The sequence below is a fragment of the Myodes glareolus genome, chromosome 1 (assembly GCF_982192425.1).
Source record: "Myodes glareolus chromosome 1, mMyoGla1.1, whole genome shotgun sequence".
In the NCBI taxonomy this organism is placed as follows: domain Eukaryota; kingdom Metazoa; phylum Chordata; class Mammalia; order Rodentia; family Cricetidae; genus Myodes; species Myodes glareolus.
Genome location: NC_142026.1, coordinates 6,794,733 through 6,808,096, shown reverse-complemented (window position 1 = coordinate 6,808,096; position 13,364 = coordinate 6,794,733). Strand labels below are relative to the sequence as shown.

Sequence of the window (13,364 nt, the reverse complement as noted above, 5' to 3'; positions counted from 1 at the left end):
TTGGGGTACAGCTTGAAGTAAAATCAGTAGACTAAATAGTTTTAATTTGTTAAGAGTCCTTGGTTAATTCAACCAAGACCCCCCCCCCTTTTTTTTTTTTTTTGGCTGATCATGTTCAGAGTCCTCACCATGTCAGTGTCTCAATACTGAACCCATACAGAGAGTGAGGTCCATGCTAACTAAGCTCAGAAGGAATAAATGGAATATTATTTATAAATATTTTTTATTGGCATTAGCAATCATGTTGGTCACAGTGGCCCTTCCGTTAGGAGGCACATCTTTTCCCTGCAGGCTGAGCGGGAGGGACGTCAAAGTGTGAGCAGAAGGTGAGCATTGAATGGCAACTAAGACAGGCATTCAACCTTTAGAAACATTGTTCTGTAGACATGTGGCGGTCTGGATGAGGCATTTCTGAGGTTGTGCAGGAAGAAGCCTGCCACTGGGGTTGTGTTCTCAGAGCTCAAGGCCTCGCCTTATTTCCAGCTTGCCCTCCCTGTCTTGCACTTCCAGTTCAAGACGTGAGCCCCTGTTTTCTGCTCCTGCTGCCAAGCTGCCCCCGCCATCATGGATGCCAACTCTCTGGAACTGTAAGCCAAAAGTAAACCTCTTTAAGTTTTCTTGGTCATGGCGCTTTGTCACTGCAGTACAGTGACTAAGGCCAGAGGCCAGATAAAGCTGGCTCTTCTTCCGACTTTGAATGACAGGACAGCTTTCTTCTCTCTTCTCGATCTTCCATCTCAGCCTTCAACATTTACACCTCGTCTTGTCAGTTTTTAATCCACCTCCTGTCAGACACTCTTGTTTACACACTACCACAGAACGCTTCCTAATCTCTCACTTTATTTTAATAAGAGTGTTAAGGGACGAAAGTTATGAATACTTGAAAGTATTTTTAAATTTTTATTACAATTATTAATGCATACTAATTAGACACATTAATGAGCTTCAGTATGATATATCCATGCACGGAAAGTATTTATTCGTGGTAAGACCATTTGTAAGACGGACCCTCATTCAAATGCTCCTCCCTAAGACTCCCCTTCCCCATGAGAACAAAGACAATATAATGCAAATACATTCAATTCTGTTGCAAAGTGAAACTGCAGGTCTGGCAAGAGATATAAGGGTTTATATGCCAATGAAAGTGAGGTCAGGAAAGCCACTGGCAAATGGGGGGTGCAGAGTTAAACTCAAAATGCAGGTAAATCAACCAGGCAAGGTAACTAATTTGCTGTGTCAGAAAAGAATACTGCAAATACAAAAGAACTGAGATCTTCCAAGATGTATATGAAGTCTCACATTTTACAAAATGTTTCTTTCTTTGATTATGCTGCAAAAGTCTAAAAGACAAAGTGACTTAGGAGTTGAGTAATCCCTCCTCCCATTGAAAGGTTTTACATCCTTCCGATATATATGGATAGCCAAAGATGACTTGGAAGAGAAAGCAAATCGGATTTATTGAATTAAGCAAAGCTATGTGTGTGATGAGGGCCTGAGGAAGACTGCATCTTAGTGCTTCGGCTTGCTGAAGAAGACGTGGCAGTTTGCTGAACATGGGGGCAGTTGCTGAAGAAGATGTGGCAGTTTGCTGAAGAAGACGTGGCAGTTTGCTGAACATGGGGGCAGTTGCTGAAGACGTGGCAGTTTTCTGAAGACGTGGTAGTTTGCTGAATATGTGGCAGTTGCTGAAGATGTGGCGGTTGTAGGGAGTCTGACGAGACAAAGGGCATACAAAGGAGAGTGACAGACTGAGCAAGTCCTCAAGGCTGCTGCTCAAATGCTGCTGCCAGTGTGGGGCGGGACACTTGCCACAGGAGGATCTTAGGGGAGACAGTGGGAAGTCACAGGGTGACACTCTTACTTGCTATGGGTCATTTTGGAGGAAAAGAATCCAATTTTTGCCACAACTTCAGAAGAGTAAGGAGAAGCCAGGGTAACCCAGAAAGATCTTGCTTCATTTTCAACTCAAACTTACTCAGCACAACATCTTCCCTTGAGAGTTTGTTGAGATCCCAGACAGGTGCTTCATATTTTGTAGACAAAATCAAGTGAATAAAATTGATGTTTTAATTAATTCCATAATTAGCACAAAGATGGCCCAAACCACATTTTTTTTTGCTAAGTACAACACAGAATAATCTTTTTAAAATTGTTTTTGTTGAGCTATACATTTTTCTCTGCTACCCTCCCTTCCCCTCCCCTTCTATTCTCTCCTGTGAGCCCCATGCTCCCATTTACTCAGGAGATCTTATCTTTTTATCCTTCCTGCGTAGATCCATGTACATCTCTCTCATAGGGTCCTCTTTGTTGTCTAGGTTCTCTGGTACTGAGGCTGGTTTTCTTTGTTTTATGCCTAAAAGCCACTTATGAGTGCTGGTGGGAGAGCAAACTGGTACAGCTGCTTTGGAAATCAGTATGGCAATTTCTCAGGAAAATGGAGAAACAGCCCATCTCAAGACCCAGCAATACCAAAGGATGCTTAATCGTACCACAAGGACTATGTTCAACTATGTTCATAGAAGCCTTATTCATAATAGCCAGAATCTGGAAAAAACCTAGATGCCCCTCAACTGAACAATGGATAAAGAAAATGTGGTATACTTACACAATGGAGTATAGTACATAGCATTAAAAAATAATGGCATCTTGAAATTTGCAGGCAAATGGATGGATCTAGAAAAAGCCATATTGAGTGAGGTAACCCAGACCAAGAAAGACAAATATAATATGTAATCACTTATAGAATAGATATCTTAAGACTTAAAGGTTTTTTATTTTTTTGAGAATTCCATATATAAGCACAATGTGTTTTAATTAAATATACCTCCTTTTCTCCCTCCTACTATTTCTCTCCTATTTCCGTACTACCATTCCTTCCTCATTTCATCTTGGTTTTAAAATCCACTGCTACCTACATTTAGCATTGAGTTTTAGTTTTAAATAAAATTCCAAACAAACTCTAAATTAAAAAAAATATTGCTCTAAAATTCGGTCTCTGTTTTAAGTAGATGTCCCTTGAGGAAGCCTTACTAGTCCTAAGCATAGGAGGATAAGTTATCCATATATTAATAAGGCTGAACTTACCTCTTGGCAATGCATGCCTTAGTTATGTCCGTGAGTGATGTGTCTGTATCAGCTACTTTCATGTCATCGTGGTTCAGTACTCATCAACAACTTAACAGAGGAAAGGCTTATTTGGGCTTATGGTTTTGAAGAGCTGAGGTCCATCCCCACAGGGAAGGCATAGGGAGGGCTCTGTGTGTGGTAACAGGATCATGGAGAGAGTGGTCCCATCTAGTGGACCAGGAAGTAAACAGAGAAGAACAAGACCCAGGCAGGTACATCTTTAAAAATCCTATCACTTGCTGCCTACTTTGGAAAGCCAGGTTTCAACTTCTAAAGTCTCCACAACCTTCAGAACAGCAAGTACTACCAGCTGGGGAATCAAAAATTGAAAACACAAGCTGACGGAAAGATATTCAGATCCAAACCGTGCTTTATATACATACACAATTAAAATGCTTTTAAGATTTATTTCATGTGTGTGAGTGTTGCACCTACATGTGTGTATGAACACCGTTTGTGTGCCTGGTGCCTGCAGAGGTCAGAAAAAGGTATCAGATCTCCTGGAAATGGATCGTTCTGAGCCATGATGTGGGTGCTGGAAATCAAACCCAGGTTCTCTGCAAGAGCAGCAAGCATTCTCATCCACTGAGCCATCACTGCAGCTTCTTATATTAAATTACTATTAATAAAATATTCTCATTTCTGAATTCCATGGCGTTAATATTATTCATTCTTGGGTATTCCCTGTAGTATCACTTCCAAAGTAGTTTATTTATTTGCTTATTTAAGGCAGAGTTTCACTGTGTAACCGTGCATTGTCTGAACACACAGAGATTTGGCTACCTCTACCTCCCAAAAGTTGAAATTAAAGGTATGGACCACCACCTCTGGCCATTATTATTGAAAATCTTATCATCAGTGTTTCCCAAGACAATGCTTACCTCGGAGGCAGATTTTGGAGTCAACCTGGAGGGATATCTATATCTGAATCTGCTTCTGGTACTTAACAGACATGGAAGAATGAGAAAAATACATGCATTCTCTAAACTTCTTCAAACAGACCAACACACCACAGTAGTAAAGACCTGGTGTGAACAACTGGCAGCCGCCAGATACTGCAAAGGCATTCAATACGTGAGTCAGAAAAGTGCAGGCTACCTTTGTTCCCGTGATCTTAATTTGTTGATTATTTCGTACATTGACATACTTAACATGCATTTTTGCAATGTGAAGCTAAGATTTCTAGGCTATTAAAAAATACTGAACAAAATCCTAATACACTCTGAATTGTTGGTCAGCGGAGTCCAAGAGATTCCCAAAACAACATAGATCATTTCTGTTGACCTTGGTTGCCTCCCAGAGGTTTATGGTAGGTCCCCTGTTGTTGAAGACAAGCACTTCCGAGGCCGGACCCAAAGGACCCGAGCTAGATCTGATCTGAAAGATTCCTCTCAGAGGACTAGTTTTCATAGCTCTGGAAGGCACTATGCAAGTGTCCGAGAGAGAAGCAACCCTACCCAGCTGGGATGCCTATAAACCACAACAGCTACCACCATGGCATGGCAACCCTAGTGGCACTCATCTTGGTGGTAATCAACCAACTCTGATTGGTCTTAAGGCCCCTCACCAGGAGGGAACTCACGCCTGGTAATGGAGACCAAGTCAAGTACCCAGGGTTAGTAAGGTCACGGATCTTGGAGGAAAACCTAGTCCTGCATCCTTACACCCACAGGGGAGTGGGGCTCTCACCGTCATCAAAGGAGTGTCCGTTTGCAATAGGCAGATACCAGAGCAGAAAACCACAACTTGTCAAAATTCAGAGAACAAAGAATCTCGAGATGCCCAGCCTCAGTTGCTCAATCTACAACACAACTCCTGCGCCTAAGGCTCGGGAACCACCAAGGAAGGGGAGGCAGAAGACTGTAGAAGCTGAAGGACCAGAAATCCGCTGTGAAGCTGTGTCTTCTAAAAACCCATGATTCCTCACGCTTTGATATGATGATGTTGGTTGTTTTGCTCTTTGGGGGCCCCACCCAGCTCCCAAACAAATACACACAGAGACTTGTTATTACGTATGAATATCTGGCCTTAGCTTGGTTTGTTTCTAGCTAGCTTTTCTTAACTTAAGCAGCCCCATTTATCTTTTTGCCCCTCGGTTTTTTACTGTTCTCTCTCTCTCTCTCTCTCTCTCTCTCTCTCTCTCTCTCTCTCTCTCTCTCTATTTTGCCATGGATGTCAGGCCCCCTGGACCTGGAATTACAGACAGTGGTGAGCAGTCATGTGGGTACTGGGAACTGAGCCGTGGTCCTCTCCTCCTCTTTCTCACTCCTCGATCCTCTCTTGATTTTTTCCCCCTTCTTTTATTTATCCTCTCTGCCTACCAGTCCCACCTCTCCTTTCTCCTGCCTTACTATTGGTCATTCAGCTCTTTATTAGACAGGTGTTTTAAACAGGTAAAGAGACATAACATCACAGAGCTAAACAAATGTAACATCTTTGCATTATTAAACAAATGTTCCAGAACATAAACAAATGTAACACATCTTCAAATAATATTCTACAGCATTATGCTAACAGGGAGGGGGGAAGTGTCACAGGCCCACCCCTGGGCAAAGGATGCAGGCAACTAAAGAATGCTGAAAGCAAGAGAAATTTCTCCAGCAGTGAGCTTCCTGTTGGTTAGACTGTATCAACTGGTCAGCCCTAAAATCATATACATACAACAACACTAAAGGGACTGAGCACACGTACATTTAGACACATGTATGTGCGTATGTTACACAAAAACACATATATACATAGACAAGTATAACAATAACAAAGAAGAAAAAGGCCATGAATTTGTGATGGAGGGGAGAGAACGTGGGAGGATTTAGAGGGTAGAAAGTGAAGTAAATTCAATATCTAAATATGATGAATGTTGGAAGCACACCCTTTGGAGTGCTTTGTTGCATACATCTCTTAGAATGAATTCTCTAATGTCCTATAACACTTTGGAAAAAATTCAAAGTGTTGTTTGTAAGATTTACTTTGTAAAACTTTGTAGGTTGGGTGTCTGAAAGTTACATGGAGAAAGCTTCAATGGCAGTCCTCCAACCCACTAGAGCAATTGTTATAAACATATCTCAACCTAAAACCAAGAAACCCAATATTTTGCCAGGCAGAGCCTCATGCAAAAGTCTTGTAAGTCAGGCACTCATGAGCTTGAAGCTCTGCCAGGTCACTTCCTGCCTATCTGATCTTTGTCAATTTATATACTAAACCTGGAGATCTTTGTCCATTAAGTTAGAATAATGAGAATCCCTGTTCTGGGGTCGTCCTGAGGGTTAAAGGAGGCATCACACACAGAGAGCACAATGTGTGAGATTTACAAAATCTTCAAACTCAAAAGTTAAGATATATTTTGTTTAAAAAATGGTAATAAGCTGGGTGTGGTGGAGCACACCTTTAATCCTAGCACTCAGGAGGCTGAGACAGGCGGATGTCTGTGTTCAAGGCCAGCCTGGTCTACAAAGTAGGTTTCAGGACAGCCACAAGCTTCAGAGAAACCCTGTCTCGATTAATCCAAACCAAACAAATAAAAATGGTAATAGTAAAAATGCAAAAATTTAATTTCCCTGAGCCTTAAATAACAAATCATGAAATCTTGCCTTGATATTTTCTCCTGTATCCAAGTTCTTTTTCTTCTCTTATTACTCATGAATACATCTTCCGCACTAGGATCTCTCAATGGATTTCTGCCCAAGTCCTACAACCAGGTAGTGATGGGGGAAGAGTGGTGGGCATAAGGTCTTCTAACAAATTAATGCAATGGCTTGGGATCTTGCTTTCTTTTTCAAGACCCTGCTTGGTTCCCTATGGAGCCTATTAACTCAGATGCTCTTTAATTTCCTTGCTTAAAGTCTGAAGACAGTGACAGCTAACATTTAGTGCTTTTAATAGTGACATACTACGCGAGGTTGATTGCAAACGGTATTTTGTCTCTTTTGACAAATAAAGGCAGAGATTGGCATTCTTGTTCCTGTGATGGGTAGGCAAAAGCCCCCACTCCGCCATTTGCTAAGGTGGCAGTGGCAGCACCTTCTCCAGGAAGATATCAGTTATAAAATTAATTTGGTTACTTTGATCAACAGAATCTCAGGAACTGAAGGATGAATAAACTGGCTTTTCTTCAATCTTAGTAATTTGTTTAATTTCCTCCGAAGAATAGGGAATTTTTGTTTTACAGAACAAAGTCAATATTGTTATCAATGGACGGGAAAGGTATGGAGTTGGTGAAATAGTGTCTTCCACTGAAGGTAGTTTCTTGTACCTAAGTACCGAATTCTGAAGTCATTCCGAAAGTAGTCCAGCTTTCGGTGTATTTTGGAGAAACTTGTACCACACTAGCCATTTAAAGTCAAGCAATTGGGCAACTCTTAACCACGTGCCCTGCGCAGGTTTCCATCTCCGAGTTTGCAGAATCTCTGCATCTCTAAAGCCCTGCCCCATCCCAGCTGTTTGCACGACTCCAGGAAGCTCCTGGATAAACCTCGTGTAAGGATTCACTAGCTAGCTGCCCGCTCCCATCTGCACCCTAATTCTACCCAGGCTCCCTCTATTCTCTTTCACGCACACTCAAAGACGGGCACCAGTCCCTTAGCCCGGTCTCCAGTTCTGGCCAGAGAAACCAGAGGGCGGTAGGCGATCGGCGGCGCGCACGAAGACGCGCGGGCCGGGGCGGGGACAGCGTGCGGCGTCGGGGGCGGGCGCAGGCTGCGTCTCTGTGCAGCTCGCCTTTGTTCTCTGCCATTGTGAGGCACTTCCTCCTCTGGCTCTTCATTTCTGCACCGCATGGGGAATTCGGAAGGGGCTTTTGGGGTTTACTTTTGGGTATGTGACGCTGTCCTGTGCTTGGCCTCTCCCTCGCTGCCCTCCTTCCCATGCTTGTTGGGGAGGCCGAGCCGCTTGCTCCCCCACACCCCGACGGCTGCGCCGCCACTCAACCGGCTGCACCGCAGGAGGCATCCCAACCCAGCACCAGGGATCGCACCTCCCGATCGGCCACCGGGGCGGCGACCCGTTCCCTCGGATGCGCACAGGGTCCGGGCACCAGCGGCCCGGGAAGAGTCCCGCAGCGTGGGTCGGAGGCCAGCGCGCAGCCCAAGCCCGGGCGCCCCGGCTCCCAGGAGCCAGCGCTAGTGTCGCAGCGACCCTGCCCAGCGCGATCAAGCTCCCCGGCCGCAAGGCGGCCGCCTCAGCCCCCTTATATAGCCCTCTAAAAATAGCTTGCCTCGCACCGCCTTGTAAGGCAGCAGGGAGATCCGCAGCGCGCCAATCGGAGGCCGCTGTCGGGGCCAGGCCCCGCCTCAGGGCCCGCTCCGAGAGCCGCATTGGTCCTCAGTGACTTCATGAGCCCCCTGTTTACCTTACATGGTCACACGCGGCCTAATGGACGCCCTCCTCCGAGATCCCACGGCTGCGCGCAGAGCCCGGCGGAGGGAGGGAGTTTGGGGAGGGGGAAGAGCAGGAGGAGGAGACAAGGGGGGGGGGGGACTACAAACTAGCGAGGATGGGGTGGGGGGTGGGGAGGGAAGGGAAGGGGTGGGGGGGAGAGAAGCGATCGCGAGAAAAAAAATGCAACCTCCCAAAATAAAGAGCAAAGATTGCATTAGGAGCGAACAGCGCTGCAGATATAGATGGCAGCTTCGTGTCAGTGAGTTTGCGTCCCCTTTCCTGATCCACGAACTGGAGTGATTAGAGCCCTGGAAGGGAATCGTTACTCCCGTGAAGTCCCCTTTTCCTGGCAGTCATCTGCACTGTACACGCTGGATCCCTCGCTCCATCCACCCCACTCACTCGCTCCTCTCTCACCTCCTCTCTCCCTCTCTCCTGCATTGATTTTTTTTCTCTCCTTTTTTTAGTTGACTGAAACAAAACAAAACAAAAGGGCCACTGGATGTCTGCCTTCTTGGGGGGTGAGCCAGACAGACTGACAAACAAACAGACCCAGCTGAGCTCGGGGGAGGGTTTCTCCTCCGGTTTTGCCCGGCAGCAGCAGCATGGACGTGTTGGCTAGTTATAGTATATTCCAGGAGCTACAACTTGTCCACGACACCGGCTACTTCTCAGCTTTGCCATCCCTGGAGGAGACCTGGCAGCAGGTGAATGATTTAAATTACTTGTGTAAATCGTGTTGCGGCGGCGGAGACGCGGGGGCTGCGTTGGTGTGGGCTTTGCATTGAATTTTTAAATTTTTTCTTATTTTCTTATTTATTTTTTGTCTGTGTGTTGTTTAAAATGTTTTCTGAAACAATCATATGCGCTTACCTCTCCACCCACCCCTAACCCCTTAGTGTGCTGAGCTGAGCCGGTCCTAGCTGCCTGCGTTTCTGTCACCAACACACATCCTTGCGCACACGTTGTCGGGCTCACTGTCCCCCAGCAGAGACCTGCTGGTGAACTTCTGGGGTTTAGAGGAGCCAGGTGGGAAGGTGGTTGAGCAATGGTTGACAGGATGCCACGCTCCCAAATTCAGGAGTTCTGACCTTCTTAGTACTTAAATCAGGCTCGTCTATTTCAACTGGTGCTGAGGACCAGTCAGCTCTCTCTGTGTGTGTGTGTGTGTGGGGGGGGGGGTCAGAGTGTTTTCCCCAGTTATTTAGCGAGTGTCAATAAAGAACAGGAGCTTGATTTTTAGATTAGTAAGTGAGCTGTAGAAATAGAAGCCAGGTGACAAAAGATGCCTAAGGATATGTACAAGGAGGATGGGAAGATGGATCTTAGGCTGACAACGCATTGTAGGTTTCCTCAGCTAACGCCTCCAGAACGAACAGCCAATACCGTGTCCTTGTTTTCTTTTTTGTTTGAGGTGCCTCTCAGGTTAGCACTACCTTGGACAAAGGGTGGTGTGTGCTTCCTTGCTTCCGACTTTGTCCTAGAGGACTAGTTGAGAGACTCCTAGGGTGCTGAAGGGTACCGGTGCCAAGTTGGCTTGGCATGGGAGTGAGGTTGAAGCCTGACTGGGGACAAGTTTACGGGGCTTTGTGAAGTGGAATAAAGAAAGTGCTGGTCAGTGGAAAGTGCTGGGTCTGCTGCGGAAGCAGTGGTTTTTCCAGCACCGATTAGGAGCTGCTGAGGGGACATTCTGCAGGAAAGATGGTGGTAGGTGGGGGCAGGGCGGCTGGGGAGAGGGGACACGATGGAAAGTGGAAAGTCCAGGAAGACCGTCCAGATTTGGAAGTCAGGAGTGTGAACTTGGACAGTTCATCCGAGAGAAGACCACTTGCCCTTGGGGAGGGCTGTGCGATCCTTGGTGTGTGGCTGCTCCTGTAACTTCCCTGCTCCGTGACAGCAGCTTGTTAAGGCTAATGAACGGCTGGGTTTTCTCTGCCAGGATCGAAAGCAGGATTTGCCAGCTTGAGGCTGGGGTGTAACAGTTGCCGCTTTAGGAAGAGATGTTTACCTCGTGGTATAAGGAGCCAGTGGCAAAGCCCTTGCTCTTCAGACGGTGCCATTGTTACTAGTTGTTCTCGCTTGGCTAGAAGCTGTGAGTTTTCCTCCAGGTATTGGTGGCCTGTGTCTGTGAGTCTGTGCAGGGCATGCATTCCAATCGGAAGACTGGAAGACCTTCGCGGTTGCTGTCCTTTGCTAAAAACACTCAGCCACACCAAAAAGGAGCATGCATCCTTTCCTTTCATCCTTAGCAAGACTAGGTCACATGAAGGAGCTCACTACATCCCTTTCCTCCTTTTCATTTCCCTTGTGAAGTAAGCCAAAATGTTGCCAGAATTTCATTTTCTGAGCAGCCTTCTTTTCTCCCTATCAGCCCATTGGTGTGGAGTCAGTGGCGTATTAACAACCGTCTAGACTGGTTAGGGAAGGGAATCTGTTGATTTAGTCAGCCTGCCCCAGGCAGCCCTTGTTTGCAACTAGCTGGTTAGTGTTGGAGGGAAGAAAGTTGGCTTTATTTGTTACAACATTCCCTCCTGATGAATCACACAACTTTGTTTTGGTTCAAGTTTTCAAGGTAGTAAAGCCTGCTCGTGGAGCCGGGTGGGCTCTTTAGAGGATACCTGCTTTTCTAGATCTGCCTAAAGAATCCAGAAGGTACAGCTTCAAGGAACCATCATTGGCTTGACAATTAGGGGATGCATTAGATCTATTGTTTCCTCAGAAGCCAGCTCTGCTCTTCCTCTCCCCCTCCTCCTCCCTCCTCCATCTCCCTCCTCCCGCTTCTAGAAACCTCTAGCTTAGTGGGTTTTTTTTTAATGGCTAGGCAAAGGAATTCTCATGTCCTCTCTTATTTCTTGCCTCAACTGTCTCCAACTGCCGTCTTCTGTCATCTTAAAATCCTTCTCCAAGTCCACATGGAAACATAACTTGTGGGCAAGCACTTGTAAACAGAGTACCAGGGCCAGGAGCTCCCTGCGCCCGACCCTATGCACAGCTGCTCTGTATAGAGGTAACTAGGACCTGAGTTCATGCTGGTGACAAAACCTTAGCCTTTATCTCTTCCTTCCTCCCCCTCCCAAGCCCCCTTGCTTCTGAGTCTAAGGGGTACTGGTGGTTTTATGCAACTGTTAGTTCACAATTAACCAGATGGTGAAATTTTAAGACTCCTTTGCTCAAAACAGCTCAAGAAGGTTGCTACAGAAACCCAGGCAGGAGGAAGCTGCCCGATGGTGCTATGGGACAGTCGGAGTCTAGAGGTCAAATGAGGAATCATTATTAGATGTTTTTCTTAAAGTGTACAATATACCTGGCCTCGGGGACGTGCGGGAAATAGGGGTACTGATAATCTCATTTGGTTTCTAGAGAATGGTTTTGGATGATAAATCCAAGAACACCTGTGCATTGGAAAATTGAGGAGGTGCTGTTTGTCTTCAAACTTAGGCTGTGGGATAGTTTCCTGTGTGTGTGAGCCTGTGAGAAAGACACTTTGACATGGATACTTAGGCAGTGAGAGTCAACCAGAGTTCCAGCTCCCAAAGTTGTTGTTGGTGTAACTAAAAATCCACATGGACACCCCAGATAAGCAGCCCTCCACCTCTGGCCCCTAACTGCGTGCTTAGGCTCCTGGCCCACGTAAGATCATGTCTGCCTGTCATATAGCTGTAAATCATGCATGTGTGCTTATGTGGTCTATTATTCCGGGGGATTCAGCTGATACAACTCTGAAGGCTACCAACCTTAAGCTCTCGAAAAACCTTCAGGAAATATTTCAGAAGCTGTTTGGACAAAAGTTGAAAACAGTCAAGGCTAGGACAGAAGCTAGAGTAAAATGTAGGGGACCATTTGATGGCAAAGCGAGGTATATCCATAAAGTCAGGAGAAGTCGGACTCTTTGAACTGACTGCTGACTCAGAAAATAAAAAGCTTTTCATATAGGACATTCATTTTCTTCCAGACCCTATAGAGACTTAGAATTTTTATAGATTCTTTATTCCCGGCATGCTGTTTCACGAGGGCAGTCCCGAGTAATGATAACAAGTATTATTTGCACTTAACTTTGCTACATGTCATTGAGAAGCATGGCATGCTTGCTTGAAAACTCTTATGGAATTATGTTCATTGTTAATGCTGATTCATAATTGGCAAATGGGGTCAATTTCAGGCCTCTCTTTTGCTTGGAGAAAATTTTCCACTGCTACTGGAAACAGATAAATAAATCATAGAACATCCTTCCCTCCTCCTCCTCCATCCCCCGTTGTTTTAAACTAATGGCAATCTTGGCTTCTGTGAGGACTAAAGTGTCCCCATAACTCTGCAATTTCATCTTGGTTTCGGGCGTTCTGAAACACTTTTTATGAGGGCTTTTGGTATGGGGCATCTCTAGGGAGAAAACCTACAGAAATGGTTGCCTTCAGGAACAGCCTCATGGTACCAGAGCTGGGATTTGGTGTGTGAGGAGATCTTGCATTGCCTCCCACGGACCTGGGCAGCCAGGTGCTACCTCAAGCAGCAAGACAAAGCAAACTGCAGGATCTGTCCATCTGCAGGTTTGCCACTGTCCCAATTTGCAGGAAACCTTATCATGAATTAGAATTTCTTGGCAACAGCACCACCCTGAGAAATTTGTAGACACAAAGGAGCCTTGGCAACCACGCTGAAAGGATGAAATAGCTGGCTTTTTTTTTTTGTTATGTGATTTGTGTGTTCGTCAGTTACTGTAAATCTATTTCTTTATTTGAAACAGTGTCTTGGTAGAAAAAAAATCAGAACTGCATGATTATGAATATTTTCTGTATCAATGCAGTCGCTGAGTGCATGTGGCTTTAAAAATGAGAGCACATGTGAGTGCCATCAATCACACACTT

The 13,364-nt window shown here is 45.5% G+C and overlaps 2 protein-coding genes across 5 annotated transcripts in view; one reads left to right on the top strand and one right to left on the bottom strand.

The window, feature by feature from the left end:
• Positions 1-889: 889 nt before the first annotated feature.
• Positions 890-8,526, bottom strand: LOC146896197 (uncharacterized). Of its 2 annotated transcripts, none has more exons than XM_085699118.2 (4): positions 3,085-8,526; positions 2,606-2,673; positions 1,862-2,023; positions 890-1,711 (listed from the first exon to the last, which is right to left on the bottom strand). In XM_085699118.2, the coding sequence occupies exon 1, from the start codon at positions 8,437-8,439 to the stop codon at positions 7,885-7,887; it is 555 nt and encodes a 184-aa protein (XP_085555244.1). In that variant the 5' UTR covers positions 8,440-8,526; the 3' UTR covers positions 890-1,711; positions 1,862-2,023; positions 2,606-2,673; positions 3,085-7,884. The 2 variants fall into 2 exon arrangements, with proteins under 2 accessions (XP_085555244.1, XP_085555254.1); XM_085699128.2 differs by having other exon boundaries at positions 1,976-2,023.
• Klf7 (KLF transcription factor 7) overlaps positions 7,804-13,364 on the top strand; it is an 87,200-nt gene continuing 81,639 nt past the window's right edge. Inside the window, exons 1-2 of one of the 3 annotated variants that reach the window (XM_048459111.3) lie at positions 7,804-7,938; positions 8,970-9,209. In XM_048459111.3, coding sequence (XP_048315068.1) covers positions 9,108-9,209 — 102 coding nt within the window. In that variant the 5' untranslated portion in view covers positions 7,804-7,938; positions 8,970-9,107. Of the gene's footprint in view, positions 7,939-8,657; positions 9,210-13,364 lie in introns of those variants that run through there. The other 2 variants (XM_048459112.3, XM_085699102.2) reach the window with 2 other exon arrangements.

Excerpts from the sequence above, each read along its gene's own strand:
- LOC146896197 (XM_085699118.2), bottom strand. The coding sequence starts at position 8,439 with ATGCGGCTCTCGGAGCGGGCCCTGAGGCGGGGCCTGGCCCCGACAGCG.